Source organism: Diachasma alloeum, unplaced genomic scaffold (assembly GCF_001412515.2).
Source record: "Diachasma alloeum isolate Michigan unplaced genomic scaffold, Dall2.0 Dall_scaffold_00560, whole genome shotgun sequence".
Lineage (NCBI taxonomy): Eukaryota > Metazoa > Arthropoda > Insecta > Hymenoptera > Braconidae > Diachasma > Diachasma alloeum.
In genome coordinates, this window is record NW_021680692.1 from 399,633 (window position 1) to 413,153 (window position 13,521).

A 13,521-nucleotide genomic window follows, 5' to 3' on the forward strand; every position below is an offset into this window, starting at 1 on the left:
TACTAAATTTATTTATAACAAACGAATTAGTCAACACATCGAAATTAAACTTCTGTCATTCGATAGAACGATCATTAAAGTATTTTCAGTAAAAATTTCAAAATTTTTGGAGGAAACTTGGTTAATAGACGAGATGATTTAATATGCTTGAATCAGTTCGATGTACAATTTTCATCTCCAACTTTTGTTCATAGAAAAGAATATTATAATTGTATTGAAAAAAAAAATCGTTTAATGTAGAGATCATTCCATTGACTTTCCAAATATATTTTCCAAATGTCAGTATATCTATTAGAATTCAAAAAACTGATTTGTTACTGTGGACGGAAAGTGTCGATACCATGCACTGACTCCGGCTGATAGGACAAGTTTATGGGTCGATATATGGATCGATGCCGTACGTGAGAGGTTAAACATATAGTAGGAAAAACTAGTCTGGTAATTGGAGAAACACAACACAGTTATAAAATGGAAATCTTCTTAAATACGCATCTAAAATCTGAACAATCATTACATAAATAAACTATTATACGTATATGTACAGATTTAAATTGAAAAAGTAAATGCAACAGTAATAGAAAAAACTTTGTTCCTTCAGTCCTGAACTATCGAGTGAATTTGTCATCAGGAGTACACATGTACACAGGAACAGGAGCACCATCACCTCCGTAATACCCATAGATGGGTTGTGGAGGAGTACCATGCATCGAATGTATGACGTGCACTGGCTGCACAAATGGCATCATCTGCACCGGCGTCACACTTCCATTGCCCCCATGTCCCAAAGTGGATCCATTATACGAACCAACGAATGCTTCATGATTCATCTTTCCGGAGTAAACACTTGCCGGTCTCATGATGGCAGCTTCATGGATGCTTGAGGCCATCCCAGCCATTCTGGCATCATTAGTTTGGCCGGACCACCTTATCCTGCAGATACAGATGATGATGATGACAATGGCAATAAACGCAACAACCCCACCAATAATTCCAATGATTAGGGTATCATCGGTGTTCGAGGAACTCGAGGTTCCTACATCGGGATAATTCTTATTTCGGGTTTCTCCGGTCGTTGGAGCGACCGTCCAAATAATCTCAGGCTCGGAAGAAAGCGTAATCCTTGTTGATGGGCTTGTCTCTGTCGTCTGCATCTTCGTTGAAGTCGTCCTCTCACATGATAACATCTCCTCTGTTAAATCTATCAAGAATCTGCCAACCAAATGCTCTGGAGCCGAACACCTGCCACTGAATTCATCGATAGACATTCGCAACCACCTCCACAAGTGCTTAGCCCCACAATCGCAAATGATGGGGTTCGACTCTAAGCCTTTGATTTTTACCATTCCGCTTCGCTCATCTAGTGCTATGAGCAACGCAGGAGATATAGTTGTAAACTTGCTTCCAGAGATGTCCAAATTAACTTGGGTCAACCTGGGCACCGGGAAAAATAATGCGGCTGGAAGATTATCAACAGAAGAGTTCTTGAATGCAAGGTTTAAATGCGATGACCTGACTCCGACTAGAGCGCTTGATTGTACGGTCTTCAGCCGATCGCCCCGCAGTGTTAATTCTCGCAGACGAGGATGCGAACGAATGGATAAGAGATCATTCCCAACTGACGAATCCTTGATTTCAATGTCCAGAGTTTCAAGGTTTTGCATATCCTTGAGGACTCCCTGGACGTCAAAGTACCCAAGACGAGGATAATCATAGGCCGATAAAATTCGAAGTTTACTGAGCGACTTAAAGGCGGCTTTCTCGATCCTCGTGATTTGGAGTAGAGAGAACATCTTCAATGATCGAAGACGTTCAAGCCCATCGAACGACGTCTCGTTAAGGTTTCTCGCTTTGTTCCCCGAGACATCGAGGTGTCTGAGAGCGGGGAGTGTTCTGTAAGTGATAGCGAGATTCGTAAAATCTTCTATATTGTTGTAAGAAAGGTCCAAACTTTCCAGCAACGTTGCTCGTTCCAATACCGACGGTTTGATTTCTGTAACTTCGTTTCCAGATAAATTTAGGGATTTGAGGAATGGCATCTCCAACCGGGTGACATTCCTGACGCCTGTGTAAGCGAGGTTCAAGGTTCGAAGGATCTTAGCTTCACCCAGGATTCCTCGGATAGCATTCTCACTTAGCGAATTATGGGACAAATCCAGATCTTTCAGTGTATTTATCACTTCTTGAGTAAAAACTTCAGCCACTCTGTTTTTGGACATGTTTAAGTGATTCAATGAGTTCGACTGTCGTTGAAGGCTTCTGATTGGAATCTCGTGAAATCTATTTCTAGATAAATCAATTCTCTCGACGCTCTTTATTCTCGAGGGATCGAAGATCGTGTCTGGAAGAGTTTTGAGTTTGTTATTTTGGAGATTCAGATAATCCAATCTCAGGAGTCCTTCCATTGTTCTCTCACTCATAATCTCCAATACATTTTCCGATAAATTGATGACTTGAAGTTGCGTAGAGTTGTGGAATGCCAATTCATCGATAGACTCAATTCGATTTCTTGATAAATCCAATTCTCGAAGTCGCCCGATTTGAGAAAAGGCGAACTCTCCAACGTTTCTCAAAGAGTTCCTTGATAAGTCGATGGACTCAAGGAAGTGAAGGTTCTTAATGAATTCACTGGGGAACCTGTTGAATCGATTGCCACTCAAGCGAAGTTCTCTTAGCCTCGGGTGAATTATGAAGGTTGTAGGAGAGATATAGGTAATCGCATTGTCCGAGAGATCAATGATTTCGAGGCCGGTTCCGGTATCAAAGAACTCCCCTGCAAATGATGCTAGACGATTACCTTGCAGATGAAGTTCATAGAGGTTCACGAGGCCAACAAAAGCTGAATTTTCTATACGCTCAATAACGTTGTAGGATAGATCTATAGTTGTGAGGTTGTAAAGATGTTGGAAGGTCCTTTCGCCGAGTTCTTGAAGATGATTGTGCGAGAGGATGACTTTGCTTAGAGCAGCGAGTTTGTCTAGGAGAATTGGGGGGAGAATTTTTAGGCCCGTTCGTGATGCGTCCAAAGTGACGAGGGAAGGGGGAAAGACAGGTGGAAAAGCACTATGAAGAGGATTATTACTGATGTTCAGATGCTTCAATTTCGGTAATGATCCTACGGTTTCTGCTGATAAATGCTTCAGATGATTCGATGCCAAATTCAGTGATAGGAGATTGCGTAATGATAAGCGTGCGATAGAGACTAGTCTATTATTGGAGAGGTCGAGATGCAGGAGAGTATCCTCACGACCGGCAAAAGTCTGTTGAGTGACGGAGGAGAGCATATTGCCGGAGAGTTCAATGTTGACGAGTTTGTCGAAATTGAGGAACATTCGTGCGGGAATCTCCCGGACCAGATTACGAGTGACAGAGAGGGATACCAGAGTGGGAGCAACAGATCGCAGAAGGTCGTTGGAGAGAGCTGCAATACGATTAAAGTCTACGTGTAGATGGGTTAAAGAGGGCAGATGACCCATTGCGGATGTCGGGACCAGAAGAATGTTGTTGTCCTGTAGAGACAGCCACTTCAAGTTGACTAGATGCTCAAATGCTGATTCTTCTATCTAGAATCGGAGTAAAGATGTTGAAAAATAATGAATCAAGTTTGGGGTTAGAGAAAAGGAGTCATAGGTGATATCTTGATAATATCTTAATAACACAGTAACGTAACTGCAAAAAAGGATATTTCTAATATGAAAACCGCATATTTGTAAAAAAAAAGTGTTATTTATGAACAATGCTGAAAAAACATGAAAATAATGTTTCTTTATATTTTTGTGATATAGCGACATAACTTGCAGTTTCTTGTGACAAAAAAATTTGAACTTCTACTCAGAAAATTGAAAATTAACCAAGTTGGGAGTTACTTTTATTTGATATTGAACAGTAACAAAGAACCTTGAAATGAGAAGTTTCATCAATAGAAATTGCATCGACGTCGCCGTCGCTGACATTGCTCTTATTGAAAAACTATTCCTGAAAGTTAACTCTGGGTATGAAGAATAATCTAACTGCGTCCTTTATCAATTGGAAATTCTGAGATTTTCAACTTTTTTACACATACCGTTCTGAGTGCATTCAAAGACAAATCCAAACGTGTGAGAGCGGTCAAATTAGAGAATGTGTTCATTCCAAGTCGTCCTATATTGTTCTTGCTCAGATCCAAGACTTGCAGCTCTGTCAGACCAGATAAGTGATTCCTCTCGATTTCCTACGTGAAATCATTGATCAATGACTACAGGGTGACATTAGCAGCTTGTTGACAAATTCTAAGAATTCAATTGCACAAAAATGATTAAATTCCGATAATAAACTTGCAAATGATGAACTTTAGAATATTTCGATACTACCGCCATGATTGAAAACAGTGACGCAGCTGTCAATGGGACTTGATATGATACTTAATATCGCTCTTCATCTTTATTGAATTATCGGTTTGATTATTGCAATGACCATTGCCTACACTATACCGCATAATGTTGCTCCAACTACTGCGTATAATATCGCTGAAATCATCGCAGTAAATATCATTATAATTGGAACAACATTGTCATTTTGAACCATGGTATTATGGCGGGAGCCTACTATGATATTATTGGCAAAATCGTTGAACAATCTAACGCTCACTATTGAAAAATTGATTATCGTAATTTCATAATTTTTGTGCCATTGAATTAGTGATTTCTCATGCTATATCTCCTTATAATTTGTAAGCAAGGTGCTGCCGTCACTATGTATTTATAATATGTAATAATTATTCATTGTTATTTATGATGAACTAAAGTGATAAACAGTGGAATTATTATAATAAGGGAAATTTGGGATATCATAATTAGGCTAACGAACCTGTTTGCCTCATTGATGTTCAAGAAAACATAATAAGTACTTGACGTGATCGCATGGAAAACTATATATCGTACTATATATTGAAAATTAATGTAGAAAAAAAGTAGTCGAAATCTCTTTTGATGAAAAATATAAGAATATCTCACGTACAGTGATTAAGTTATTGGAAATATTGAGAAATTTCAATCTCTCTAGATATCTCAGTGCATCACTCGGAAAATTCTGGAGAAAGTTCATAGACAGATCCAACTGCAACAAGTTGTAAGCACCTGTAAACAGATTGATACTATCATTTCACTGAGATTAATAGATGAATCAATATTTTTTTGACTCATGTAGCAATGTGCGTATTCAATAATTAAATGGAGAGGGGTGTTCATAATCGTCGTCAGAACTATGTGGGATCTCATTGACGAGAAAATCACGTTTCATTACCAGGAGAAAGTGGTGAACTAGTTGGAACTGAATGAATTGATCGAGCTACAAAATTTTAATTTTTTTAACAATGAACTCTTAATTTTACGACTAAAATGTAATTAAGAATAGTATTGTTTTCTGGAAGGTAATTTCCACGGTTAGGGAAATGGAGTGTCTGCCATTCACCTAGAAATTTCACTGCAAAGACAATAGTACTGCAATTAACATAATTATTATTGATGTAATATGTTGCGCTAGAATGATGAGATTTAATCGCAGAGTTAATGCAAAATGCTCTTATGCAAAAACATCAAGTGGTGAGGAGACTTGCTGATGAAAAGGAGTCAATTTGAGATCCAAAAAGCTATTTTAGTTTCGATAGATTTGGAAATGTAGTTGATGATATATTGATCCAGCCAGATTTTTCGCTGATAACTCCATAATTTTCGGAATAAATTGGCGCATCTTGAAATATTCTCGTGCGGAAATGAACACAACTTTTCAACGGTTTTCTCCATTTTAGTCTCGTTGACTCTTCAGTTTCTTTCAATATTCGTGAAAATCAACAAAAACTAAGGAAGTACGCCCATTTTCTTGTCTGCACCACTTATCACTCACAAAATTGAAAAGGGGAAAATCGTTTCACAAGGAAACTCTTCTGGATAACTGCCCCTGAATAATACTCAACAATGTTTATATTTTAAATTGTAACGGGAATGGTGCTCGAGAAATGTAAAGTCTACCCGAATCTAGACAATGAAATAGGGAAGTATTCTTAACATCTAAGCGTCCCGTGGGAAAATCAGGTCTCCATCAATGTGAAAAAAAGCATGAATCAAGAAATGATGTTATTGTGATGAAAATAAAAAAATGGCAATGTTGTTACGTTCTCGGTCGTCGGAGTAGGTGACACCCAGGTTTACGATAGTTCTCACGATATGCGAATGTTCTACTTCCCATGAATACGACATCGTTGAATATTTCATAATCAAAAAAAATATTGTAAAGAGATTGTCAGAAAATTACCCTTGAAGACATCACTATTGAAGCGAGTGAGATCGTTGCGGGAGAGATTGAAGAAAAGCATGTTGTGTAAACCGATCAGTGCGTTGTCTTCCATGTGAGAGAGCTCATTACGACTTAAATCAATTCGGATGAGAGACTCTCCAAGAGTTCCAAAAGCACCTCTTGATAAAGACCCTGAAAATAGTGAGAAAAAAATACAATTGAGGATTGTTTGCAAAAAAGAATTGAACCGATACCGATATAAGTTGTGAATTAAATGTGATGCAATTTGCTAGGACACCTTTCCAACTCGAGACCAGGGATGGTAAAATTAGGAATTTGGCGTTATTGAATATCAATTTACACTTTTCTTTCGTAATCTAAAAAAAATAATTGGAGATTATAATTAAAATATCAAGTTGTACATCAGTAACCCATTAATCCTTTCAAATTTATAATTCTTCTGAATCGATTGGGAAATGCAGGAGTTTTTATTAGCACTAATCGCAAATTACCAAAACATTGGAAGGAATTTTCAATTACCTCTACTAACTATCGGCGATAGAAATAATCTAATAAAATGCCATTGGAGAATACTTGACTAACCGGGAAGTTGATTTCGCAGATTACAGATTACTTGAATACTAAATATGCACAATATCGAATTACGGGAATGGGCAAGTAATTTCATATTGTAGTTCTCCAAATACATGGGTAATTAGGAATCTAGGTTCGACCAATTACCGATTAGCTAGATAATTCATTCGTTATTTCCCAATTACTTAATTGACGGGATGATTTACTTTAATATTTCCAAATTCCCTTCTGTAATTTGGAATTGGAATAATCATATCCGAAAAAATGAAATAGTGAATCTGAGCGATTTTGCAAAAAAATTCATCAGAATTCCACTGAAATTGAATTGAGATTTTATTCAAAATTCTATTCGTTTTCTTTGCTATTTTATTAAAAAGTTTTTATAGAAAAGTCCACAGAAAAAATTTGATGTAAAAGAATAAATAATTTATTGCATTTTTTTGTATCTAAATTTTTTTATGGATTCATTTAAAAAAATGTCTCAATAGAGCGGCAAAAAGAAAACAAATAGAATTTTCAATAGCATCGTGTCCGATGGGCCAAAGTTTCGTATAGACTTTTTTTTACTTTTCTAAGAATTTGGCCTAAAAGGTCATATACACACTTCCTAAGGGAATAGTAAATTTCCACGTTTTAGATGATTCTGAGTCATCTGAGCCTAACTTGCAGAGATATTTTTTTTGGTCCGTTTAAACAGAGTTTAGAGGTTTTTCAAAAATTAAAGCCAGGAAGCAAGTCAGGAATGTCAAATAAATGGGTATACGATCAGATTTCTATTAAAAAAATGGTTCTCAATAGAAAAACGATTCGTTTTTTAATTCTCCATAAAATAAAAATCAGTAAGAGCAGGCCCAAAGTCCTTGGCGCAGATCAGCAGATGGAGGATTAGATTGATATAGTAAGTAGAAAAACTCTGCGCACACAATATTGCACTCCATTTGAATCCGCTCTGTTCGGTTGGAATTCAAGCAACAAAAAATTCTGAATTTTAGTGAAATTTCCGCTTATTCCCAGAGAATTCTCTCTGAGAATCTGAAAAAAAAGTTCTAGTTATCAGTAATTTTCACTGAAAACTTGTAGTCATTACATTTAATTGAGGCGCATTTTCACTTATTTTGGGTTCTTAAAATAAGAACCTTGGGCTTCTTAAAATAAAGAAGTTGGGATTCTTAAAGTAAGAACTTTGGGGTTCTTACAATAAGAACTTAAGGGTATTATACTAAGAACCGTTAGAAAACATTCAAATTTTATGTCACGCGATTAAAAAGGGGAGAGGGTTGTGTAATTTGTGACGATTCGTAACAGAGGGGGGAGGAAGCTGCCTAGGTTGGAAAGCCACAGCGTAATTAACTAAAATTATTTGAGAAGACAAAGCTGTCAATTTTTTTCAAAAAGTTTTTGAAAGTACCGATGAAAATGTTACTATATTTTTCTAGAAATTTTTTTGAATCATTTGAAAATGCCAAGAATTTCCTCGGATTTTTGAGGAAAGGTTCCAATTTTCTAGAATTGTTTAGAAAATTCAAAACCGAATTATTTTTCGAAAGCCCCGAATTCTCGCGAGTTTTCTAAAGATCCAAGAATTTCATCAAATTTTCCGGGAAATTCGAAAGTATCCGATATTAGAAAGGTAAAATTCTCCAGAAATCTCCAGAATGCTCTAGAATTCTCCGAAAGGTCCCAGAATTCAGTAGCGAAGCGGTAAACCGGGTCAAGTTCATTTTGACTTTTGAGTAGTTTTTGGTGAATATCTCGGAATCTAAGAGAGATAGCAAAATTTTTCATCTTGTTTGAAACGTTTGAATCATCTTGTTTGAAACGTAGCTATCAGTTAAACGGTCGGTCCTACCGACAATTCTCGAGCACCATCGGGAACCTTCGGTTGAGCGGTCAGGGCATCGCGCAACCCGCGAAAAGTAGTTGAAATCTAGCTATTGAGAAGATCGCACGGGTATTTAATTGGGGCACTTCGTTCAGTACATCACCACAGTTATCAGTTAAATTTTGATTATTATCAGTGATTCGACGTTATTAAAATTGCAGACAATTAACCGTCATTTTAAGACACTCATCAGTGAAATTTAATACCAAAGAGTGTACAAAGAATTTTTTTAACGACGTGGTTCGATCCCACAATAAACGGCGATTTTTATAATCCGTCTCAACAATAAATTTTCCAGCATTTCCTCCACATTTTCTCCCACATCCACCCTAAACGTAGTTCCTCACCAAACACATCTTTTTATAGCCCTCAATTGATTCTACAAAAAAGGTCTTGACAACAAAATTACAATCTTTTTTAGATTCCGAGATATTCGTCAAAAACTGGCCAATAGTCAAAATCGACTTAATTTTAAGGTTGACCGGTTGACCGCTTCGCTACTGAATTTTTCAGAAAGCTCCAGAATTTTCGAACAGTTTTTAGGTTGCGTGCTGCAATATGAAGCAAAACGTAATAATTTATAGTCCTTGTCCTAACGGAGAGCCTAATAGCGAAATGCAGCGTGCGATAAACTCGACTTATTGCTCGGCATGATATAAACTAAACAACAGTGTAAATCCCATCAAAATTCTTTTAATAGTTCTCTATTGAATCGTAGTCATCAATTTTTCACACGTTTGTTGAGTGTTTATACGATCCTTTGGCCGAAATTTTCAAAAAATCTTCCAATACTGTTCGAATCCACCAAAAAAAACGTTTCCAAAAATTATGCTGGGATGATTCAGTATCACCTGAAATGTGGAGGTTTAAAATTCCCTGAGGAAGTGTTCTTACGGTGTTTTGTCTCAAATTTTCAAAGAATTTCCAAATTCAGATGAAATTGACAAAAAAGTTGTCTTTGAGAGTGAGATTTACATGGTTTAAAATCATTCCAATTCATTGCAATTTTCAACAAATTGAAAAATTCCTTGTGAAAAAATTTGTCTCGAAAAATTCGGCCCAGATGACTCATAATCATCTGAGACATCGATATTTGTTATTCCGTGAGGAAAAGTTGATATGACATTTTGGCCCAATTTTTCAAAAAATTCAAAAATTCTATGTAAAAAAATGAAAACATCTGTCTCGAAAAGTTAGGCTCAGATAACTTAAAATCATCTGAAACGTGGACATTTGTTATTCCCTGAGGAAAAGTTCATACGACCTTTTGGCCCGGATTTTCAGAAAACTGAAAAATTCCCTTTAAAATAACTTAACAAATTGTCTCGAAAAGTTATTGTTGGAAAGGTGGCGCAGCTCTCGGTCCCACTGGGCTTAGGCCCTTGCGTATGACATATATATTCGTTACGGGGAGCCGAGATCTTGCGTGGTATATTCAGAATTCACAACCAAAAAAAAATTGAGTCGGTAAGTTTTTCAAAAACATCTTCGATACTAAGAGAGATAGCGATTTTTTACTGAAAGTTTGAGGGGGGAGGATTGTACATGGAGAATTCAATAAAACTTCCTACCCCCCTCCCGCTCCAAATTTTCAGTAAAAATTGGCTATTTCCCTTAGTTTTGAGATATTTTTCAAGAACTTACGGACTCAATTTTTTTGATTGCGAATTCTCAATGCACCCACTCCCCTCCCCGCCCCAAATTTTCGTAAAAATTCACTATCTTCCTTAGTTTTGGAGATATTTTTGAAACACTCGCCGCCTCAATTTTGTTGGTTGTGAATTGTCAATGCACACCCCCTCCCCCTCAAATTTTCAGTAAAAATTCGCAATCTCCATTACTTTTGGAGATATTTTTGAAAAACTCACCGACTCAATTTTTTTGGTTGTGAATTCTCAATACACCCCCTCCCCCTTTTCATAATAATTCGCGGTCTCCGTTAGTTTTGGAGATATTTTGAAAAACTCACCGACTCAATTTTAATCGATTGTGATTTCTCAATGCCCAATCACCTCCCCCCCTCCCCCTCTTTGGAAAATCACCCCTCCTCACATCTGAAATTCCCGATATTTGGGCACCCCTCCGGATGTATGGGGCACTTACGCCCTTTAAATACCTCGGTTGCAATTTTTTTGTTCAATCTGAAAATTTTCTAAAATTAAGAAAAATTCAGTATTAGTTTTAGAAAATAATTGTTCCTAAAATCAATCCCCGAATTTGTTAGTTTTTATGATCCCATCAAGGATAAAGTTGAAGAACAGGAGTTTCTAAAATCTAGAAACTAGTTTCTAAAGCTAATCCCCTTTTTTTCTCTGTGCAAATTCAAAAAATGTCTATACGTCGTTTTGGCAAAACTCACGCGAATTTAAATTTGTCAGATTATAAAATTGAATGAGTAATCCGAAAATGTTATCCGAGAATTACTCGAATAATTTCTAATTTCTGAATCGAATATTACAGTTACTCTACCAATTTATAATCTGAAAATTACGATTACGAAATTTCTTTTTTAGTGAGGAATTGGAAATTCCTAATCTCAGCTGCAATATGTAATTTACTCCACCAAATTTTTTTTTTCTTCACAATGAGTATTGTTTGCCAAAAAACATTTCAGTTACTGGAGGAATTTCGAATGAGCATTGTAAATTATATATATGAATTCGATTTCATTTTTCATTCCCAACAAAATTCTGATATAATTCTCGTTGTAATTACTATCGATTATTATAATTTATCGGAACTGACAATCGAAAATTACAAATTAAAAATTTTCAGTGTAATAAAATCTCTCCCGAAGAAATTTTATACATCCCATATATTTAGTAATTTTCAAGTAATTCGATTACAAATGTAATTCGAGGTTCCCATCCCTGCTCGAGACACTACCAAAAAACTGATTAAAAGCTGTTAGTTTCAAATAAAGATCTCATCGATATATTTTCAATCCAAATTTGGTTAATTATAATCTTTAGCCATAAAAAATCAGTTACGCTTCCATTCCATAGTAAAACACATAATGTATATGAGTAATGACTCGAAAATAGGAGGGCTTGCTCACCAATATTATTCCCCGACAGTGAAAGGATCCGGATAGCTCTGGGGCCTTTCAAAGAGTTTGCTGGTACAGACACCAAGTTATTATCATCTAAATACAGCTCCTCGAGTTCCAGACATCCTTTAAAAATTCCCTCCTCGATGCTCATGAGTCCATTCCCATGAAGATCAAGCAGTCGCAATTCTTTCAGCTCTCTAAACTCATTACTAGAAAATATCGGGTTCAAATTATTTCCTAGGTGATTTTCTCCAAGCTTCAATTCCTTGAGACCACTTTGCGCCTTCAAGTGTCGATCCATCAGTCGATGGATCGAATTACCGGTGAGATCCAGTTTCTCGAGTTCCAGACCTGCATTCAAAAGATCCTCTGGTAATTTGTGGTAACCCACGTTCCTCCGTGTGATTGAAATAATTGACTGATCTCGGAGTAGCTCGATATTTTCTCGTGTGAAGATCACTCGATCGCAATCCATCCTGAGGTAGCGGGGGCGTCCTGGAGATGGCGAGCATTTGCAGGGAAGCTGGATGTCCCTGTTTAGTTCCACACAGGGACGCCATTGTGCTTTGCTGATATTCAGAGTCACTAACAGTGAGATGATGTGGAAAAGTCTGAAAAATCGAAATTAAAATTAATTTAATTTATTTTCACTTACGAATGGAAGCTCTGACATTTTCTAATTGACATTTTTGACATTTTGACATTTTCTAATTTTGCTCGAAAATTATATAGAATGTTATGAAACGTGAAGAAATGATGTTTTTACATATGTCTGTACGTATGTGTGTGACAATTGCAATTTTGGCGGACTTATTTATAGAAAATGTGGCAGAAATACGCTGAAATTCATTGATAAAAATCTCAAATTGTGGCATATGATATCGATGATTGGGCTTAACTTTGACACGCAGTTTCGAACCGATCAGTCAAGGAGTTCCTGAGATATAACAACTTGTCTAAATTGCGTTCTTCTCCAGTATCTCCGAAACTACTGTACCGATTTCGTTTTTTCCTTCTTCAAAATACTTGTCTCGATGGCTTCTATCTATATCAATCAAAAGATGTATACCCGTTCATTCAAAGTTTTCCAAATGTCACCGGTTTTGAAAAAAAAACAGTAGTAAAATTTGCAAAAAAATGCAGATAACAAGTTGAAATTCAGTATGATTCGAGCTCTTATACAGGGTGTTTCAGAAGTACATGTACATCTGAACACCCNGCACTTTTTGATCAGACTCACCCCTAAAAAGTTATTGGCAATTAAGGGTGGGCCAATGGGGAGTGATTTTTAAGCGGGCGCACATCCATGTGATATGCAGCATATGTGTGTGTGCCCGCCCCACTATTCTACGAGACAAAAGAGCGCAACGATATTGCTCTCTCTCTCTCTCTCTCTCGCCCTCTCTCTCCCGCTCTCTCCCTCTCTCTCTGGCTCTCTCTCACTCTCTCTCTCTCTCTCTCTTGTAAGGATATTTTCCCGGGTTGTTCACCCAGGAAAAATCCAAACTACTTTTTAGCCGTCTCTATCGCTGAATAGTCGGGCGCCAGCCGAACCTTCACGGGAGGTTCGACGAAAACCGGCCTCTGAGGCAAACTCGTCCACTCAGAGGACTTCTGTGGCCGGGCAAAGGGTTGCCCAGCTAGCATCAGTGTGACACGGTAGAGTGGGCGAGGTCCACCAGGAGTATCTTATGCCAAACGTCACCAGCCACTATTTCAGGCTGGA

The 13,521-nt window shown here is 37.2% G+C and overlaps 1 protein-coding gene across 1 annotated transcript; it reads right to left on the minus strand.

The window, feature by feature from the left end:
• Nucleotides 1–235: 235 nt before the first annotated feature.
• On the minus strand, nt 236–12,285 carry LOC107043371 (protein artichoke). Its single transcript, XM_015264861.1, has 5 exons — nt 11,802–12,285; nt 6,286–6,459; nt 4,993–5,111; nt 4,061–4,207; nt 236–3,560 (listed from the first exon to the last, which is right to left on the minus strand). Exons 1-5 carry the CDS (start codon nt 12,268–12,270, stop codon nt 606–608), a joined length of 3,864 nt encoding a protein of 1,287 aa, XP_015120347.1. The 5' UTR covers nt 12,271–12,285; the 3' UTR covers nt 236–605.
• Between the last annotated feature and the right edge of the window lie 1,236 nt (nt 12,286–13,521).